At 46.9% G+C, this 18730-nt stretch overlaps 1 protein-coding gene across 1 annotated transcript in view; it reads right to left on the minus strand.

Moving 5' to 3' along the window:
- Positions 1 to 14054, minus strand: part of TMEM154 (transmembrane protein 154) — an 86218-nt gene extending 72164 nt beyond the window's left edge. Inside the window, exon 1 of the mRNA XM_069242691.1 lies at positions 13840 to 14054. Within this exon, the coding sequence (XP_069098792.1) occupies positions 13840 to 13936 (97 nt within the window). The 5' untranslated portion in view covers positions 13937 to 14054. The remainder of the gene's footprint in view (positions 1 to 13839) is intronic.
- Positions 14055 to 18730: the final 4676 nt, after the last annotated feature.

The following is an 18730-nucleotide window of genomic DNA, read 5'->3' on the forward strand; positions in this document are numbered from 1 at the left end:
AAGGGGTCGCTCCCCTTGTGTGAAATTGGCACAAAAAAAAGATCCCAGTGCCTAGTGGTTTCTGCCCCCCTTGTGGGCAGATTGGCCTTACAAAAATTGGCCGATCTGCCCCCAAGAGGGGCAGAAATTGTATAAATACAATGTGCCCCCAGGGAAGCGACCCTTGCCTAAGGGGTCGCTCCCCACCTCTAAAAAAAAAAAAAAAAAAAAAAAAAACAACAACAATTTTCTTTAGCCCTGGCGCCCAGAGGATTCTTCCCCCACTGGGGGCAGTTCGGCCTAATAACAATAGGACAATCTGCCACCGGGGGGGCAGAAAAGGCCTTGGAAAATATTGCCCCCCTGCGGAGCGACCCCTGCCCAGGGGGTCGCTCCCCTCATGCCAGTTTCTTTTGAAAAAAGAAATCCGTGGTGTCTAGTGGGCATTTCAAAAGCCGGATCGCTTTACGATCCGGCTTTTGAAATGCTCTGAGAGACTTCAAAGGGAAGGAAATCCCTTTCCTTCCATTTGAAGCCTCTCAGGGTCCCCATCACATGATTGGAAGAGAAATGCAAAGCATTTCTCTTCCGATCGCGCTGGAAGCTGAGCTTCAAGCGTGATGGGGAAGTGGCCTCTGATGAGGTCAGCGTGCAAATGCATCACTGGGGGGGGCTGGGAGGGGGGTTGCGTGGTGGAAGGGGAAGGGCTTCACACATTGCCGCCCCAAATAGTCTTGTGAGCATTCATTATATAATTCCTTTAGTCTTTCTTTCTATTTTTACTCCCATTACTCTTTCTGTCTACTGTTTCCTTCTTACTTTCCATCAATTTTTCTTACCTTTTTGTTCTATCCATTTTTTCCTTCTTTATATCCTTCCCTACTCCCTTATTTATGTCTGTCTTCTTACCATCTTTTTCCTTCTTTCCTACATTCAAATGTTCCTCTTTCGCACCATCATGCTTTGTTTCCCATGCTGTAATCATATTTCTTGTTTTAATTTTTTATAATTCCTTTCTTTCTAATCGTTCCTTCCCCCATTCTTTACTTTAATAGTTACGTGGATAATTGCACTTTTGCCGGTTACATGAATAATTGCACTTTTGCCAATACGTTTGATTGCGAGTTTACTTCCGTTTCCTTTTGTGTGTCTCCTTCACACTCACGGTGGCCATCGGCTCGCTTATGTGAAACTGTTTTACTTTTCATTTTCAGGTTATGTGGCAAGAAAAGTCCGGTTAGGAGTTTACAAGGCTAATTGCTCTAACTCGAGCAAATGAGAGACCCATTGCAAATGCTTGTCGTTCATTCCATCCTGTCCATTCTGCTTTCGTTCCGTCAATGTTCCTTTTGTTCTTTGCACTCCTATTTCATTCCTGCTTTCCTTTATTTCAGACTCTCTCTCCACATTTGTCCTCTCCTTTTTCTTACTAATAACAATAGCATTTTTCACTCACTCTGTGTTTGGCTCCTTAGGCTCACCTTGGCCCCACCCTTCAGCCCTCTGACCGTAGTGTTACTTAATAGCTTCTGCTGCTGCCTCAAGAACTGTGGTCCGGATCACAGATACAAAGGCCCTGAAGCAATGTAATGTGATCACGGGCACCACACCCTAGAATGCGGAAGGTATGCGTAAAGAGCCTGCTTTGCAAATGTGCTCCTTGATTTATGCATACTTACAATGGAAAATGGACGAGGTGGTAAATTAGAGCAATACGGGTTTGGAAAATGGGCGAGCCCAGCGAAAGGATTAGCAATGCGAATGAGAGGCCCACTGAACAATTGCAAATGTGTAGGAAGTGATTAACCGCTCTTTCTATGTTTTCTCCTAACCATGTGATGCTTCTGTTTCCAACTGGAGCAAAGTTCTATAGTGATGGAAAATTACGCTGCTGGAAAAAGGCAGCTGCGTCCTCACAGTATTTTTACGTAAATATGAAAATGCCGCCTTTGGCACATAAATGGTCAACTGTTGCTTAATTTTCAGATTTTAATGTTTCTGCATCAAATGAATAAAAAGTTGTTAAAATTCCTGCACAGGAGGAATTTCCGAAAGTTACCTGGTCGGTTATAGCTGTTGATTGCTGTGATCAGGCCTAAAACAAGATGACGATATTACGCAGTCTGTACATTCCGACTTGACGTAATAGTGGAAAGGCTTTTGTATTCAGCAGGAAACTAACGCCTAATGTAAACAAATATAGTTAAACAGGGTGAGGAAAATTATTTCTTCTTTGCCATGAATTTCCTTTGTTCCATTGGTAATAATATCAATTCACATTAACGTCACAGACACTGTTCTCAGAGGAGGAGTTATTTCAACCGGGTCATATCACCTAAATAGGCCGCGGCTACCCAAAAGGGTTTTCCAGCGCTAAGATAAAGAAATAGTGAGAGTCAGCTCCCGAAATTATAATAACCACGTCTGCGGTTCCTTACAGAAGGCCAGGAGTGTGGAGCAATTCCTTAAGGTGACTGGAAGAGAATTGCAGAGCTTGGGACCCAAGACTGAAAAAAAGGGGACCACCAATCTGGACCAGGCGAAACGTCGGAACTGTGCGCAGATCCAGATGCTGAGATCTAATGGGGCCGGCGGGCAGATGGGGCATTATCATCTCCTGAATATAAGTATGTACATGATTGTATGTTTGTGGCATTTGTATAGAGCAAACCTAGCCAAAAGGCAGCAGAGCACAGTACAGGGGAAAGGCCCGGATAGAGTCAGCGAGTGATCGAAGAGGTAGCTGGGTTGTGTGAGCAGAAAGAACTATTACTACGTTGCCATGTAGAGCTCGCCCATTAAACATGGGAAAAATGGCGACTAGCACCAATTAACATAATATAAATGTCGAAATATTTGTCAACAATAATTAAGATCATGACGGAGAACAATAATAATATTTATAGAACAATAATTATATTTATAACCAAGATGCATCATTCTGCCCCTTGCATCAGTTTCAGATCATACGCTACAACTGAGGCCTGACTCATGCACTGCGTTCTGCTTAGGCCTGGAGGGGTGTCCAAAGCACTATCCTCAGGAGGTATAAGACTATTGCCTTCATCTGGAGTTGAGCAGCACCAGCGCGATGGTGGCAGCATACCAAGGGGCATATGTATACTCTGTTTGCGCCGAATGTGCGTAAACATTTTTGATGCACATTCGGCACAAACCGTACACCATATTTAAACTTTGACGCCCGCGGATGTCAAAATTCCTCGGTGTGCATAATTTTTTGAATGCGGGAAACTGCCTTGCGTTAATGACATGCAAGGTAGGCGTTCCCGCACAAAAAATGACTTTAAGGCCTGTGCGCCTTATTTATATTCCTGCGTCATTTTGACGCACAGGAGGGGGCAGGCCTTAAAAAACAGCACACAGCCTGATGTGCACGTTTTTTAACGCATGGGTGAGGGCAGGCGTTAAGGGACCTGTGGGCTCACTTCCATGCCTCACCCCGTGCACCCCTTGCCCACCCCTGGGGGACACACATGGATGAGGGGAACCCATCCCAGGTAAGTACAGGTAAGTTGAGGTAAGTATTTTTTAAAAAAAAATTAAAGTGGCATAGGGGGACCTAAATTGGGCCCCCTACATGCCACTGTGCTCAATGACCATGCCCAGGGGACAGAAGTCCCCTGGGCATGGCCATTGGGCAAGGGGGCATGACTCCTGTCTTTGCTAAGACAGGACTCACTTCAATGGGGGTTGTGCGTCAAAAAATGGCGCAAGTCTGGTTTGAGGCATGATTTTTGCCTCAAACCTGACTTGCACCATTTTTTGACGCACAACCCCCATTTTCTCCTACGCCGGCGCTGCCTGGTTTGAGTAATTTTTTTTAACTCTGACCAGTCCGCAGAACCAGTTAACGTAATTCCTTAAATAAGGCACCTGCATGGTGCGTAGGAATGGCGTTAGCCGGCGGTAACATTTTTGACGCAAACCAGCGCCGACACTGGTTTGCGTCAATTAGTATAAATATGGGCCCTAGTTTTTAGTGATCAGTAGAGTAAACAGCTCCAGTTTACCTATGTCACTAGAATGGTGCATCCTGGCCCATCCCATTAAAATTCCACTGCTGTGTGTTTAAATTGACCTTTGCCCTGCACTGGGGTTGTGACCAGCGTGAGGATGTACATGTGTCTGAGAGGTGGTGCAGTGCAGGAAACGTATTGTGAGCAGCTGTGTGTATACACGAGGATGGGCATGTGCCTGCACAAAGTTTCAGTAGATTGGAGCACATAGGAGATAGCATGTGATGCTGCATGAGCACACTCAAATGTATGTGTGTGCTGGAAGATGTATAGTACATTGAATGCTGTGCACATCTGAATGTGTGTGTGTGCAGGAGTATACACCATACACACAATACACAGAAGACACTGGTTTCCATTCTGGGAGATCCACGGTTTGCAAAAGGATCAGGAAAAGGTGGAGGTCTCCCCCAGAAAGCTTTGTGGCTTTCTGCTTTTCTTATAGATAGATGGGACACACACCGGAGAAAGGAAAAGCCAGGTCCTTCAGTGCACTCCCTTAGGAGCTCTCCTTTCATACGGGATGGCTGAGTTCACACTGCACACCCAACCCAAGCAGATGAAAGTAGATCACCAGGGCAAAGCAGCCTACGCACATCTGAGGAAGGAGATGGGGCCGATAAGAGAATCATAAAGAGTCAGGCTCGGGATTTTTGGTGAACCTTTTGAAGCACATATCACAGAGGCAGACATCCAGGTGTGAACCTCTAGTTACTCCTTTGGCCTGTGTTTGGGGCTAACCAGATTGGAAGCTGCCCTGTAGTGATAGACTGCTCCTCAAAAGACAGAGCACAACAAAGGAGTGAGCAAGTGTGCTCTACAAGTGAGCAACCCCCGGAACACACAATTAAAATACAGGGACACTAAATCACAAGTGTGTCTGGAAATTGATTATAAAATGAGGAGATTGGAATTCTCAAATTATCAAACGGAAGCTGCACATCAACGAGGAGAAGCTCACCTCGAGTTCTACCTGTTGTGACCAGGCCTGGGGACTAAGAGTCTGCCAGTCTCCCATGCTGAGAGAAGGGACATCACCCAAGAGAATCAAGGACACTCACCTAGAGCCTGTAGCACCAGCTTCTGCCTGACCCAAGACCAGTGAGCCCTATGAGGTGAAGAAGATCGTCTGGCCGGAGTAATGTCCAGTGGGAATCCTGTTGCCTGGGTCTTGGGAGCAGAGTATGAGATTCTAGTCCATCGGGACCACCACACCAATTGGGCTGCCGGCCCATGTACCAAAGTCCTCAACTCTCTTGCCAGATGTTGTGGTGAAAAATAAGTGTTAGAGCCCTTGGCACTGCATAGTGAGAGATGAAGGGCCACTTGTCGACACTGCACCATTACCGAAAGAGAGCTGTCACCTTGTTGGTGCCACTCCCAACCCCTGTATGCCAGGTGGGGGCCATAATGAAGGGAGAGGGCAATCTCATGGTATGTGCTACTGTGACCATACCTGCATGTCAGGAGGAAGGGGCCGGGAAAGAGAAAGAGGGCAGCTGCTCTGACCCCACATGCAGTTGAGAGGACACCACGGGCCTTGACCCATGGAGAGTGAGAGCAACAACTTCAAATCCCCTTTCTGGGAGTATCAGAACCCTGTCCCCAGTTCCCAGGAGAGATTTATGTCTGTCTTCTTACCATCTTTTTCCTTCTTTCCTACATTCAAATGTTCCTCTTTCTCACCACCATGATTTGTTTCCCAATATGTAATTATATTTCTTGTTTTCATTTTTTATAATTCCTTTCTTTCTAATCGTTCTTTCCTCCATTCTTTACTTTAATAGTTACGTGGATAATTGCACTTTTGCCGGTTACATGAATAATTGCACTTTTGCCGATACGTTTGATTGCGAGCTAACTTCCATTTCCTTTTGTGTGTCTCCTTCACACTCACGGTGGCTATCGGCTCGCTTATGTGAAACTGTTTTACTTTTCGTTTTCAGTTTATGTGGCAAGAAAAGTACGGTTAGGAGTTTACAAGGTTAATTGCTCTAACTTGAGCAAATGAGAGACCCATTGCATTGCAAATGCTTGTCGTTCATTCCATCCTGTCCATTCTGCTTTCGTTCGGTCAATGTTCCTTTTGTTCTTTGCACTCCTATTTAATTCCTGCTAATAATAATATTTACAGAACAATAATTATATTTATAACCAAGATGCATCATTCTGCCCCTTGCATCAGTTTCAGATCATACGCTACAACTGAGGCCTGACTCATGCACTGCTTTCTGCCTAGGCCTGGAGGGGTGTCCAAAGCACTATCCTCAGGAGGTATGAGACTACTGCCTTCATCTGGAGTTGAGCAGCACCAGCGCGGCGGTGGCAGCATACCAAGGGGCATATTTATACTCTGTTTGCGCCGAATGTGTGTCAAAAATTTTGACGCACATTTGGCGCAAACCGTGCACCATATTTAAACTTTGACGCCCGAGCCCGTGGATGTCAAAATTCCTCTGTGTGCGTCATTTTTTGGATGCAGGAAACTGCCTTGCGTTAATGACATGCAAGGTAGGCGTTCCCACCCCAAAAATGACTTTAAGGCCTGTGCGCCTTATTTTATACACCTGCGTCATTTTGACTCACATGAGGGGGCGGGCCTTAAAAACAGCGCACAGCCTGATGTGCACCATTTTTTAACGCCTGGGTGAGGGCAGGCGTTAAGAGACCTGTAGGCTCACTTCCATGGTCTTAGACCATGGAAGGAGTCCACAGGTGCCCTTCCCTGCCCCCAGGTACACCCCCTGCCACCCTCCCCCACCCCTGGAGGACACCCATGAATGGGGGGACCCATCCCAGGTAAGTACAGGTAAGTTGAGGTAAGTGTTTTTTTTTATTTTTTGAAAGTGGGATAGGGGGGCCTAATTTGGGCCCTCCTACATGCCACTGTGCCCAATGACCATGCCCAGGGGACAGAAGTCCCCTGGGCATGGCCATTGGGCAAGGGGGCATGACTCCTGTCTTTGCTAAGACAGGAGCCATTTCAATGGGGGTTGTACGTCAAACAATGGTGCAAGTCCGGTTTGAGGCATGATTTTTGCCTCAAACCTGACTTGCACCATTTTTTGACGCACAACCCCCATTTTCCCCTACGCCGGCGCTGCCTGGTTTGAGTCATTTTTTTTTACTCTGGCCAGTCCGCAGCACCGGCTAACATCATTCCTTAAATAAGGCGCCCGCATGGCGAGTAGGAATGGCGTTAGCCGGCACTAACATTTTTGACGCGAACCAGCACCGCCGCTGGTTTGCGTCAAAAAGTATAAATATGGGCCCGAGTTTTTAGTGATCAGTAGAGTAAATCGGTCCGGTTTACCTATGTCACTAGAATGATGCATCCTGGCCCATCCCATTAAAATTCCACTGCTGTGTGTTTAAACTGACCTTTGCCCTGCACTGGGTTGTGAGCAGCGCGAGGATGTACATGTCATCCAGTGCCTAAGAACAAAGGATCTCCTCTGCTGGTTCTAACAGCTCCAAAAACAATGATAGCTTATATCACCACTGAAACCTGCATTTTAGACAGATCATACTTGAAGCACACATCTACATTTCTGCTGATTCTGTTGTAAACCGACTGGTTCTACTACATTAGGCCATGTGAATGGTGGTGGGTGGTACCTCTGAGCCCACCACATGCATAGCAAATTTGGACTAATAAAGTGGAAGTCAACTGTCCATCATCCCGGCAAGTTGTAATTGTCCCCTTTTCTCACTTATTCTTCTAAACATGCACTGCATGTCTCCAGCGTACAGCTAGAAAGCCAGACGATTTCTGTTGGCCATGAACAGCATCCAGAATATTGCCGTGAGGATCTCATCTGACTGATATCACCATGAAAGATCCTTAGTCACCCTCCTCAGGATCTACCTTAAGATGAACATCTTCTACCTTTGTAACACACATGGGGTCACAAAGAAAAGACTGACACGACTTCAGCTATTAGAAAACAGAGCAGCTAAATAATAAAAAGTTAAGAAAGATGAGAGAGTGAAAGTTAATTTTCTCCCCTTGTGCTAGCCATAAGTTCAAGAAACAAACGAACTACAGACTCAATGTATGTCCAAAACTTTACTCACACCAAGAACCCAAAAAGGACAGCTCAGGTACAACAGGTTTTAACAGCTATCAACAGAACGGTATTGTAGGTCAGAAAAGAAGAAATAGAATACACTGTGTTGGGATAGAAAAGTCTTCTGCATGGTCCTCAGTGAACAACTGTACTGTTGTCTGGATCCCTAATGCTGATATTTTGTCGTAAGTAAACACTGATCATAAGTGTGTCTCATGCATTGCTGTACGCAGTATTGGGCCAGGAACGGTGCCCAAGCGACTATCCTCAGAGTGGTGAAAGGGTACCGCCTTCACCAGGAGTCAAACAGCACAAGCACAGTGGTGGCAGCATCCTGTGTAATGATCAGTAGTAATGAACAGGACCTTTTTACCCTGTGTCACTTGAGTGAGGCCTACATGCGCACTCACCTTTTCAAAAGTTCCACTCCTGTGTGCGTAACTTACCCTTTGCCTACATCAGGTAGATGTGGGGTGCTGCGCTACGCAGGAGTAGTGACTCTGTGCTAGATGTATGTGTGACTGGGAAAGGTGCTGTACAGGGTTAGAGCAGTGCTGTGCAGTATATGTGTTTGTGCATGTACTAAGTGTATGTAAGCCTGCTGGGAATTTATTACATAAGAGATGTAGGGCTGTGCAATGCATGTGCAATGAAAGCATGTGCTGACTGTCATTGTGCTTGCTTGAAGTACAATAAATGAAGAGTGAAGTGTTGGGCATTGAGCACATGGTGAATTTGTAACGCCGCGCTCAGACGCGGCATCTCTTTCTGTCCTCGCGGATGGAATGCGCTACCAATACTCGGAGCGCCGTTCCCCGCGTTTTTTGACTACACATTCTGGGAAGCATATACAGTATTTCGCTCCCGGTCGCGCTACACTTACCTGTAGCCCTTTTTTTTCTTCTTTTTGTTGTTGGTGGGTTTGTCTGGTCTTTTTACCTGTCTCTGTCCATGTTGTGTCCATCTTGTCTTCTTCGTGTTTTTGTCCCAGCATGCTCTGTTTTTCTTTTATACTACTTTCTTTTTCCTATACTGGTCTATGGGCTCTTCCCAATTCAAGATGGTGTTCTTTCCTTTTCCTGTGATGTCACTTCCCTTTTCTCAGTATATAAGTCAGTCAGTCTTGTTCCACCTTGCGTTGCAAACACTTCCTTCTGGTTGTGCTGTTCGCTCCTGTTCTTTGTCCCTGCTTTTTGCCTTGGGAGATTCTTGCCTGTTCTTTGTTCCTGCTTTTTGCCTTCGGAGATATTTGCCTGTTCTTTGTTCCTGCTTTTTGCCTTGGGAGATTTTTGCCTATTTTTGTTTCCTGTTGTTTAGTCCTGTTTTTTCTTGTTTTTCTTCAGGAGTTCCTGTTTGAGGTTTTTTCCCCAGTGTTGGGGTTTTGTCCCTCTGGGACTCCTTCTGGAGGGTACGGTCTGCTTTGGCGTAGCCTGTCAAGCGGCACCGTGGCTACTAGAAGGGGTCGCCCTTATCTGGGAGTATCCAGAACCTGTAGAAGACTTGGTGTATTCGCCAACCCGGTATCCAGAGGTGAGAACTCCAGCGCAGTACGTAACAGAATTAGTATGTGCTGGCAATATGTGTGTTTGCAAATAGAACACCCTGGTACAATACACAAAGGCTACAGTACTGAGCAGTACATGCAGACACGATGTGTGTGCTGAATGCACATGTCTGCAGTGGCGAAATGCATGGAAGTGACGGTACTGCAGAGTAAGTGTGCTATGAAAGTACACTGAGTGCAAGTGTGCCCACAATGGTACATTACATGGAGGACCCTGGGTTCCATTTTGAAAAGCTCAGTCCTACCTGGTGAAGAAGAATATCTCAGACAGATTGGCATTGTGACCATTTCTGTGAGCTAGGTGAGACACACTGGAGGAAGGGAGGAAGAGACACCACCCTTTACACTTCTTGCTCTTTGATTCGGTGATAGATCACAAGGAAAGGGCCTGGATACAGCTCAGAAAAGAGATGGGGCTGATAAGGGAAACAGAAAGAGTAGGTCTAGGAGCATCCGATTAACCTTTTGATGCACATAAGACTGTGGCTGACATCCAGGGGTGAACTCTGGTCGCTCCCATGAACTGTGTTGTGAGACAATCATCTTTGGAGTCTTGCCTGCTGTGACAAACAGCCTTTCTGAAGGAAAGGGAAGGACTATAAGAAGGGGAGGTTGAGATCCCAAAATATGTCATCTGACAAGCAGCCAAAAGGGCTGTGTGAGAAGGGGAAGCCCCGCAAGACTTCTTCCAGTGGCTTGGACTATGGGCAATGGCCTGCTAGTCTCCCTGCCGGGTGAAGGGATATCACCCGCGAAAACCAAGACCACCTGCCCTGGAGTCTAGAGAACCAGTGCCTGCCAGCTTGCTAAGACCTGTGTGCACTGTGAGGAAGACTATAGGGCTGGAGGGAGCAAGGTCCAGTGGGGAGCCCTACCATGCGGACTCCCTGGGCGAGGTGTGAGGATTCATCTGTGCACCTGGTTGGGTTGGGTGTGCAGTGTCGACTCGGCCACACTGTATGACAGGAGAGGGCTTCTGTGGACTGAGCTCTGTGTTGAGCATAATGCAGGCCTTACTAAAGGCCCTATTACGAGCCTGCACACACCGCAGCAACCCTGTGTACCAGAAGGGGCTGCTGGTACCAACGTTGTTGAAGGATTCGGCCACAGCCCGAAAGAGAGACTGAGGCTACAATCAGCAGATTGGTTCTGCAGTGCGTGGGAGCTGCCCCTGACTGACCACTGACAGCTGCCGAAGATGACCCTCGCTGGCTCCAGGCAGGAGCTGCAGAAATGTCCCTGTAATCCCGAAGGGTAAAGCCAAATTACAGTGTCTTTGTGAGCTGGGAGCTGCTCCAACAACTGAAAAAACTCTGGAAGGGGCGCTCAGAGGAGAGAGCCTGTGCCGCAGGGTGCTGCTCCATGAGGAGCCTAACTGCTCCAAGCAGAGCAGGTCCCTCGGGTGCCAGTGCAGTCTTTCACTCTTGAGAGCAGGTAAGATATGAATTTGGCTGGTTGGGCTCTGGGAGACTGCTGCTAAGGGAGCTGCAGCACCATAGACACTTTTGACTACAATCTGAAGAGTCAAAAGGGAACTCTTAACTATGGCCTAATAGTAAGCATTCTCTTGATGCGGCAACCATTGAATGGGGAATAACCCCGAACACGTTACATGAAGGAGGGTGGAACAGAGATTTGCCTGACAACTACTAGAGCCCCGACCTCAAGGGGATTGTGATGGTGCTTCTAAAAGTTGTATTCACTTGCAGGTGTAGAGTTAGAAAAAAATACAACTTTTTTCTTTTAAAAGCAAGTATTTGACTGGACATTGATTCATTTTTCATACTTTTTGCACTTTCAGTTATGAATCATATTCACTGACCTCTTCATGAATCTATCCCAACCCCTGAGTGAGGAAGCCTTGACTGCTTAACCACAGCTAGCACTTAAACTCACATGCAGAAGGGGTACCTGGCCCAGTTGCTCAGGATCCATAGTAGGTCAGGCCCTGGGACATCAGGAGCAACACAATAATGGGGGGACTTGGAGCATGTCTAGGTACAGCATAAAAGCTCCCTAAATGTACATGTAAACATGTGGAGTATGCAGCTCCTAAAAGAATCAGAAAAGTAAACAGAACAGGCAATAGGTTGGGATGGTTCTGAGTAAGCAGATTGGGGGATCTAATTGCTCAGAAGCAAAAGCAATAACACACCCAGATGGGTATCATGCTTAATCATTGGGAAGCTCCTAGTTGGGCTGGCGTGGCAATGCTCAACAGGCCCTTCGAGGGGACTCTTTGCTGGAGGTCTTTTAAAATAAGACGCCATTGTGAAGTGTAAGTGGAGGTGCTGTGTCTGTGAACTGTTGTGTGATATAAAAATGACTAAGAGAGACCCTGAAATTTTTAATATATGGGACCTCTTGTTATAAATAAAAACAAAGGTGGCTGTGTGGAGACAATGATCCGGTCAGTGAGAACGTCGGTCAACATGTTTCGTGCCATGTAAAGTCCCAATGCATCTGAGCACTTCTTCAGGACTATGTAGCCTAATCTACCAATGACTGGAGTTATAGTAGTGGTAATTAGCAACAATACCCAATCTCAAAAAGTCACCCTCAAAGTGTGGGATATACCTTATGTTATCGAAAATCCGATTTGCAATGGAAAAGAGACATATAGAGAGTGACAGTTGAAAACAAGGAAGATAATCAATAGGTCATACCCTATTGTCACACAGTAATGCATTAGGCAATTGCAGAAATTCCATGCTAAGTCATTCCAAAGGTGGAATCAAGCTTGTCAGTGAGCGTGCAAATGCACACATTAAAAATCAAGTCAATAAGCAGTTGATACACATGTGACATATAAAGAACATACGCATATAAGCTCTATCTTCCACATAAGTGAGTATGGATAACCACTATTTTAGCTAATCTGGAATGCAAAAGTGCAGTAAAATCCTGCATTAGTGATCAACATTACCCAATTTGAGTAACTAAATAGCCCGTTAGGTGATGGCAGAGACCTCACTAGCTGTGGAGTGAATCTAGTAGAGAGAAGTAACAGTCAGCACTGGAATAGTGGAGAAAGTTACATAAAGTAAGAACTATTCAAAGTACTTACTGCGTCCAGCATGCTAGGAAAGCTTCAACCTACCCTTCTCTGCCATCCTGGAGGCAATGAAGAAGCAAAGGAGGCAGTATATATGCTGGAGCAAGTAATAATTATCACTCGCAGGTGTGATAAAGAAGTAAAGGTGTGGATGATCACCTTCAGTGTCAAGCTAGATTGTAAATCTTATGCTCGCTGTGCCAAGTATGCTGCCATCTTGGAGAGGACACAAGTGAAATTTCACAGTGACTCTAATTAGTAAAATGCATGGAGGTCCCCACTCGGGGGTCAGCAGGTGCTGTGTGTACTCTCAGTGTCCCACTCTCTGCAGGCCACTGGAAGAAAAAGCCGGTCTGGTGGGACACGTCGCTGGGCCCCATCATAAAGTGAGTGGGCGAGGAGTCCTATCTAAGGAGAATCCCTGCCGCGGTGGCAGCTATATTTGAGTGGTCCCTTTGGGAAAGAATGAAACAGCCTGGTCTGGTCAAGTACAGTCTTCTTTCTGGGCTCAGTCAGATCACAAACCCACAGGAGCTACATGGTTAGTGTCCTGTGATGGGGTATATCCCAGAGGCATCTGGGCGTGTGAGGGCTCCCGCTTCTGAGAAATCAGATCTCCCTCATCTGCTTGCTCAGACCCATCTCGATGTACTGATAGCTCCGTTTCCTTTTCTGTGTTTTTCAGGAACTGCATGCTCCACTTGTATACATCTGAAGTAACGCTGTAATTCATTCACATTACGAACACGCCCCCTAGCACCACACTCTGTTCTTCTCCAGTAATATGCATGCAATTGAAGTCCTATTAACTTCCCCTTGGTGCACAACTGATGTTGTTCGAACTCCTCCCTATCCATTTCCTTAGAGCGCTCTTTGATGATGCGCTGCTTTGCACACCGTGTGCACGTCAGTCAACCATCCAAAGCAATAAGTGCACGGTGAACATAACAGTGGTCGAATTCAACACAACACAGGGCAGCAACAAACATTTAAAATGTGCCTGGAGGAGTGGAACCTGTGCCTTCAGAGAAAAGGGGTTCAGGGAGTTCCCCTGCCACAGAGATCTCCAGCCCCAGGCGTGATTCACGTCTGCAGAGTTTAACCTAAAAAAGGCCACAGTTCGGTGTCGCTTACCTGGCGAGAACAATGCCGCAGTAATCAGAAGTATCAGGGATAACACGAAATTCGGTCTCTGCATGTTACCTTCCCTCTTCTCAGTAAAAGTCGACATTGAGTTGCACGTCTCTCTGCAAAGAGGAACGAGAGCATTTCCTGTTTCCTGCGAGGCTATCAAAGAGCGTTCTTAGAAGATTACTTGACTGTGTTTTTTATCATTAGGAAGTGATGCAATGTAGTTCAGGCTTGCTGTACTGGCGATGACTTTAAGCACTTCTGGAGAGTTTGCTCAGTGAATCACCTGCAGCAGGACCGGTGCGCCGTCCTGCACGGACATGTCAGACATGTAGCTGGTTTCAGTGTTCACACTCCTTTCTTGTGTTACGATATTCACAGGAAGTTTTACGTCTTCGAAAACTAAAACAACTTTGCTTAAGAAATCTGTAATTTTCCTGTTTTGTTTTCTTGGACGTGTAAGATGCTTCATACATCCAAAAAGAAATAAAATGAAAATAGAAGTATTAAAAGATAAAAAATGGAGCCTAAAATGTAAATTGAAAATTGTAGCTCAGCTTCATTCGGCACTCCTAAGTTCATTAATGACAACACAGTTGATTAACATTACAAACTAAATAAACATCATCAAGTGATGAAAAAAATAATTATAAGAAAGATGCAGCAGGTACACAACAGAACACAGAGTGATCTATTGATTTTTGGTCTAAGGGATCCAGAGCATATGAATCATGAATAAAATTAAACTTGGACGGTGGATGATGACTGGATCAAGTATTGAATGAAAACGAATGAATTATAAAATAATAAACAAATGAAAAATTGTATAGCACAACTGTACAAATGAAATTACCCGAGGTGCCCAGGCCTTGGAGAAGTGAGTTGTCAAATACTTTAGAAGTGAGGTACATAATGGAGAGAAAGATAGCCTTGAGGGGAAACATCACTAACAACGCGGTCAATGCAACGCTATGCATTGACCACACTGCCATTACCACGCATATGCATTTACTACGCATGCCTTCGTGGTAACAGCAGCGAGTGCAGTCGGGCGGAACAGGAAGGAGCAGCGACCAGAGGAGAGAGGTAAGTGGGGCCGGGTTTGTGGGGGGAGGGGAGGGTTTGGGTAGTTTTTAGGATTGGGTCCAGGGGTCGGGGTAGCTTTTAGGACAGGGTGGGGTAGGTTTTAGGGTTAGGGTGGTGAGTCAGGGGTCGGGGTAGTTTTTAGGACAGGGTAGGTTTTAGGATTTAGGGTGGGGTTGGGGTTGGGGGTCGGAGTAGCTTTTAGGACAGTGCAGGATAGGTTTTAGGACAGGACAGGGTAGCTTTTAGGGTTTAGGGCGGGGTAGTTTTTAGGACAGAGCAGGGTAGGTTTTAGTTTAGGGTGGGGGATGGCGTAATTTTTGGGGCAGGGTGTGGTAGGTTTTAGGACAGGGTATATTTTAGGGTTTGGGGAGTCGGAGTAGTTTTTAAGACAACGTGGGGTAGGTTTTAGGACAGGGTGAAGGGTAGCTTTTAGGGGGAAGGCGGGGGGTCGGGTAGTTTTTAGGACAGGGCGGGTTAGGTTTTAGGATTTAGGGTGGGATGGAGGTTCGGGTAATTTTTAGGGCAGGGTGGGGTACTTTTTAGGACAGGGTAGGTTTTAGGGTTTAGAGCAGAGGGTCGGGTAGTTTTTAGGACAGAATGGGGTAGGTAGGACAGGGCAAGGTAGCGTTTAGGGCTTAGGGTGGGGCTTAGGGTAGTTCTTAGGATAGGGCAGGGTAGGTTTTAGGGTTTAAGGCAGGGAGTCGGGGTAGTTTTTAGGGCAGGGCAGGGTAGGTATTAGGACAGGGCAGGGTAGCTTCTAGGGTTTAGGGCGGAGGGTCTGGGTAGTTTTTAGGACAGGGCAGGGTAGGTTTTAGGGTTCAGGGTGGGGGTCGGGGTAGTTTTTAGGACAGGCTGGGGAAGTTTTTAGGACAGGATAGGTTTTAGGGCTTAGGGCGTGGGCAGAGGGTTGGGGTAGTTTTTAGGATAAGACGGGGTAGGTTTTAGGACAGGGTAGCTTTTAGGATTTGGGGCGGGGTATTTTTTAGAACAGGGCAGGGTAGGTTTTAGGGTTTAGGGAAAGGGCAAGAGGGTCGGGTAGGTTTTAAGACAGGGCATGGTAGGTTTTAGGGTTTAGGGCGAAGGCGGGGTTGGGTAGTTTTTAGGACAGGGTAGGATAGGTTTTAGGGTTCAGGGTAGGGGTAGGTGGCGTTGGGTTAGTTTTAGGACAAAGTGGGGTAGTTGTTATGACAGGGTAGGTTTTAGGGCGAGTCAGGGAGTCGGGATAGCTTTTAGGACAGGGCGGGGCAGGTTTTGGTATAGGGTAGCTTTTGGGGTTTGGAGCTGGGGAGGGGTAGTTTTTAGGACAGGGCAGGGTAGGTTTTAGGGTTTAGGGCAAAGGGTTTTAGGACAGGGAAGATTTTAGGGTTTAGGGCGGGGGTCAGGGTAGTTTTTAGGACAAGGTGGGGTAGTTATTAGGACAGGGTAGGTTTTAGGGCTTAGGGCGTGGGTGGGGTAGTTCTTAGGACAGGGCAGTGTAGGTTTTAGGACAGGGCAGGGTAGATTTCAGCGTTTAGGGTGAAGGCGAGGGGTCGGGGTAGTTTTTAGGACAGGGTAGGTTTTATGGTTCAGAGTGGGGGATTGGGATAGTTTTTAGGACACGGTGGGGTTAGTTTTAGGACAGGGTAGGTTTTAGGGCGGGGGCAGGGTTGTTTTTAGGACAGGGCGAGGTAGGTTTAGGACTGGGTAGGTTTTAGGGCGGGGCAGGATAGTTTTTAGGACAGGGCGGGGTAGGTTTTAGGTCTGGGTAGCTTTTAGGGTTTGGGGAAGGGGAGGGGTAGTTTTTAGGACAGGACAGAGTAGGGTTTAGGGCAACAGAGGGGGGTAGGGGTAGTTTTTAGGACAGGGTGGGGTAGGTTTTAGGATAGGGAAGACTTTAGGGTTTAGGCTGGGGGTCGGGGTCGTTTTTAGGACAGGGTAGGTTTTAGGGCTTAGGGTGCGGTGGGGTAGTTTTTAGGACAGGACAGGTAGGTTTTAGGACAGAGCAGGGTAGATTTTAGGGTTTAGGGTGGGGAGTTGGGGTAGTTTTTAGGACAGGGCGGGGTAGGTTTTAGGTTTCAGGGCAGGGGTAGGAGTAGTTTTTAGGACAGGGAGGGGTAGTTTTTAGGACAGGGTAGGTTTTAAAGTTTAGGGCAGGGGGTCGGGGGTCGGGGTAGTTTTTAGGACAGGATGGGGTAGGTTTTAGGACAGGGCATTGTAGGTTTTAGGGTTTAGGGTGGGGCGGGGTTGCTTTTAGGACAAGGTGAGTTAGTTCTTAGGACAGGGTAGGTTTTAGGATTTAGGCCATGGTGGGGGGTCGGGGTAGTTAGGACAGGGCAGGGTAGGTTTTGGGCAGGGTACAGCAGGGGTTAGGGCTTAGAGCAGGGGTTGGAAGGGGCAGTTTTAAGGGCTTGGGCAGTTGGAGTTTGGTGTCAGTGTAGGGTGCAGACGGGGGAGAATTTACCACGCATGTTCCTTTACCAAACATGCTTTTACAACAAAATCATTGTAAAGGCATGCGTGGTAAAGGCATGCGTGGTAAAGACGCCGTCGTTGTAGAGACGGTGTTGTAAAGGCATGCGGGCTATACCAGGGGCGACTCCTCCATTAGGGCGGAGGAGCGTCCCACCCCCGCCAGCAGCGGCAGCTGCAAAACCTTTAAAAGAAAACAATATTATTGTTTTCTTTTAAAGGGGCGGGGCCACGGGGTGACAGGCAGTGAGGGGGAGTGCTTAGCACTCCCCCTCAGAGCGCACGTGTGTTTGGCCGGCTGTCTCGGGCTGGCCAAACACACATGCGGAGTATGCTCTCTCCAGCCCAGCTACACAGTTGCCAGGCTGGAGAGAGCCTGCACAACTCCCAGTCTGCCTGGGAACGTCCTGGCTGGGCGCTCCCAACCCATCCTACACTGCTCTGAGCAGTGTCAGGACTGGCCGCACGGCAGGCTTGAAGCCTGTGCTTGCAGCAACGGAGACGGAGGAGCGGAGCGGCACGTGGGGTTAGGGTAAGTGAGTTTTTAAAAATTATCTTTAATTTTATTTTAATTTCCCCCTTCCCCTCCTTTGCGCACCATCCCGCCCCTTCTCCTTGCCGCGAGCCACTCCTGTGCTATACCCATGCGTTGTTCCATCATACATCCGCCTTGAGTTTAGGGTAAATGGGGAGGTTAACAAGCAGAAGACACAATCAATTTCCCACTGCTGGTTGGTGGAGAGGAACATGGCAGTTGCATGTTGTGTGCAGTTGGAGGAGGTTGTTTGGTTTTTAAATAACAATGCGCGGATTGGGTGCCTCCTGAATCCAGGCACAAGAGAGAGGATGAAATGAACAGTAGCACTACAGGCACAAGAGACACATTTGGCAGTGCCAAAGAACAGGTGTTGGTGCCAGTTTTAAAGTGCATGCAATCCTAGCAGGGTATTAAAGTCTCAATTCACGAATCTCAATTTGCGAAAAATACTGGGGTGTCAAATGTGATTCCAAAATTATGTTAACCTGTAGTGCGATTATGAATTGTTATGATACAATTCAGTAAAAGTTGCAAATTGCAAATGTTGCCACTGATGTCATCACCAATCTAGGAAGTAAGCCAGGTGCAGTGTGAGAGAAGATAGGAGAGGAGATGACCTGATCCCTGAGTTCTTTACAGAACCATCCATGGATTAGAAAGTGGCACGTCTGGAAACATCTGAAGGAAGCACAAGTTCAGAGATGTAAGGGCCAGATGAACTAATGTGATTGGCAACCACTAATGTACTAAAGTGTGTTTAAAGTGTTTTGCAATTCCCAGTGGGTCGCAAATAGACCGACCTCATGAATAATAATGAGGTAG

The sequence above is a fragment of the Pleurodeles waltl genome, chromosome 1_2 (assembly GCF_031143425.1).
Source record: "Pleurodeles waltl isolate 20211129_DDA chromosome 1_2, aPleWal1.hap1.20221129, whole genome shotgun sequence".
NCBI lineage: Eukaryota > Metazoa > Chordata > Amphibia > Caudata > Salamandridae > Pleurodeles > Pleurodeles waltl.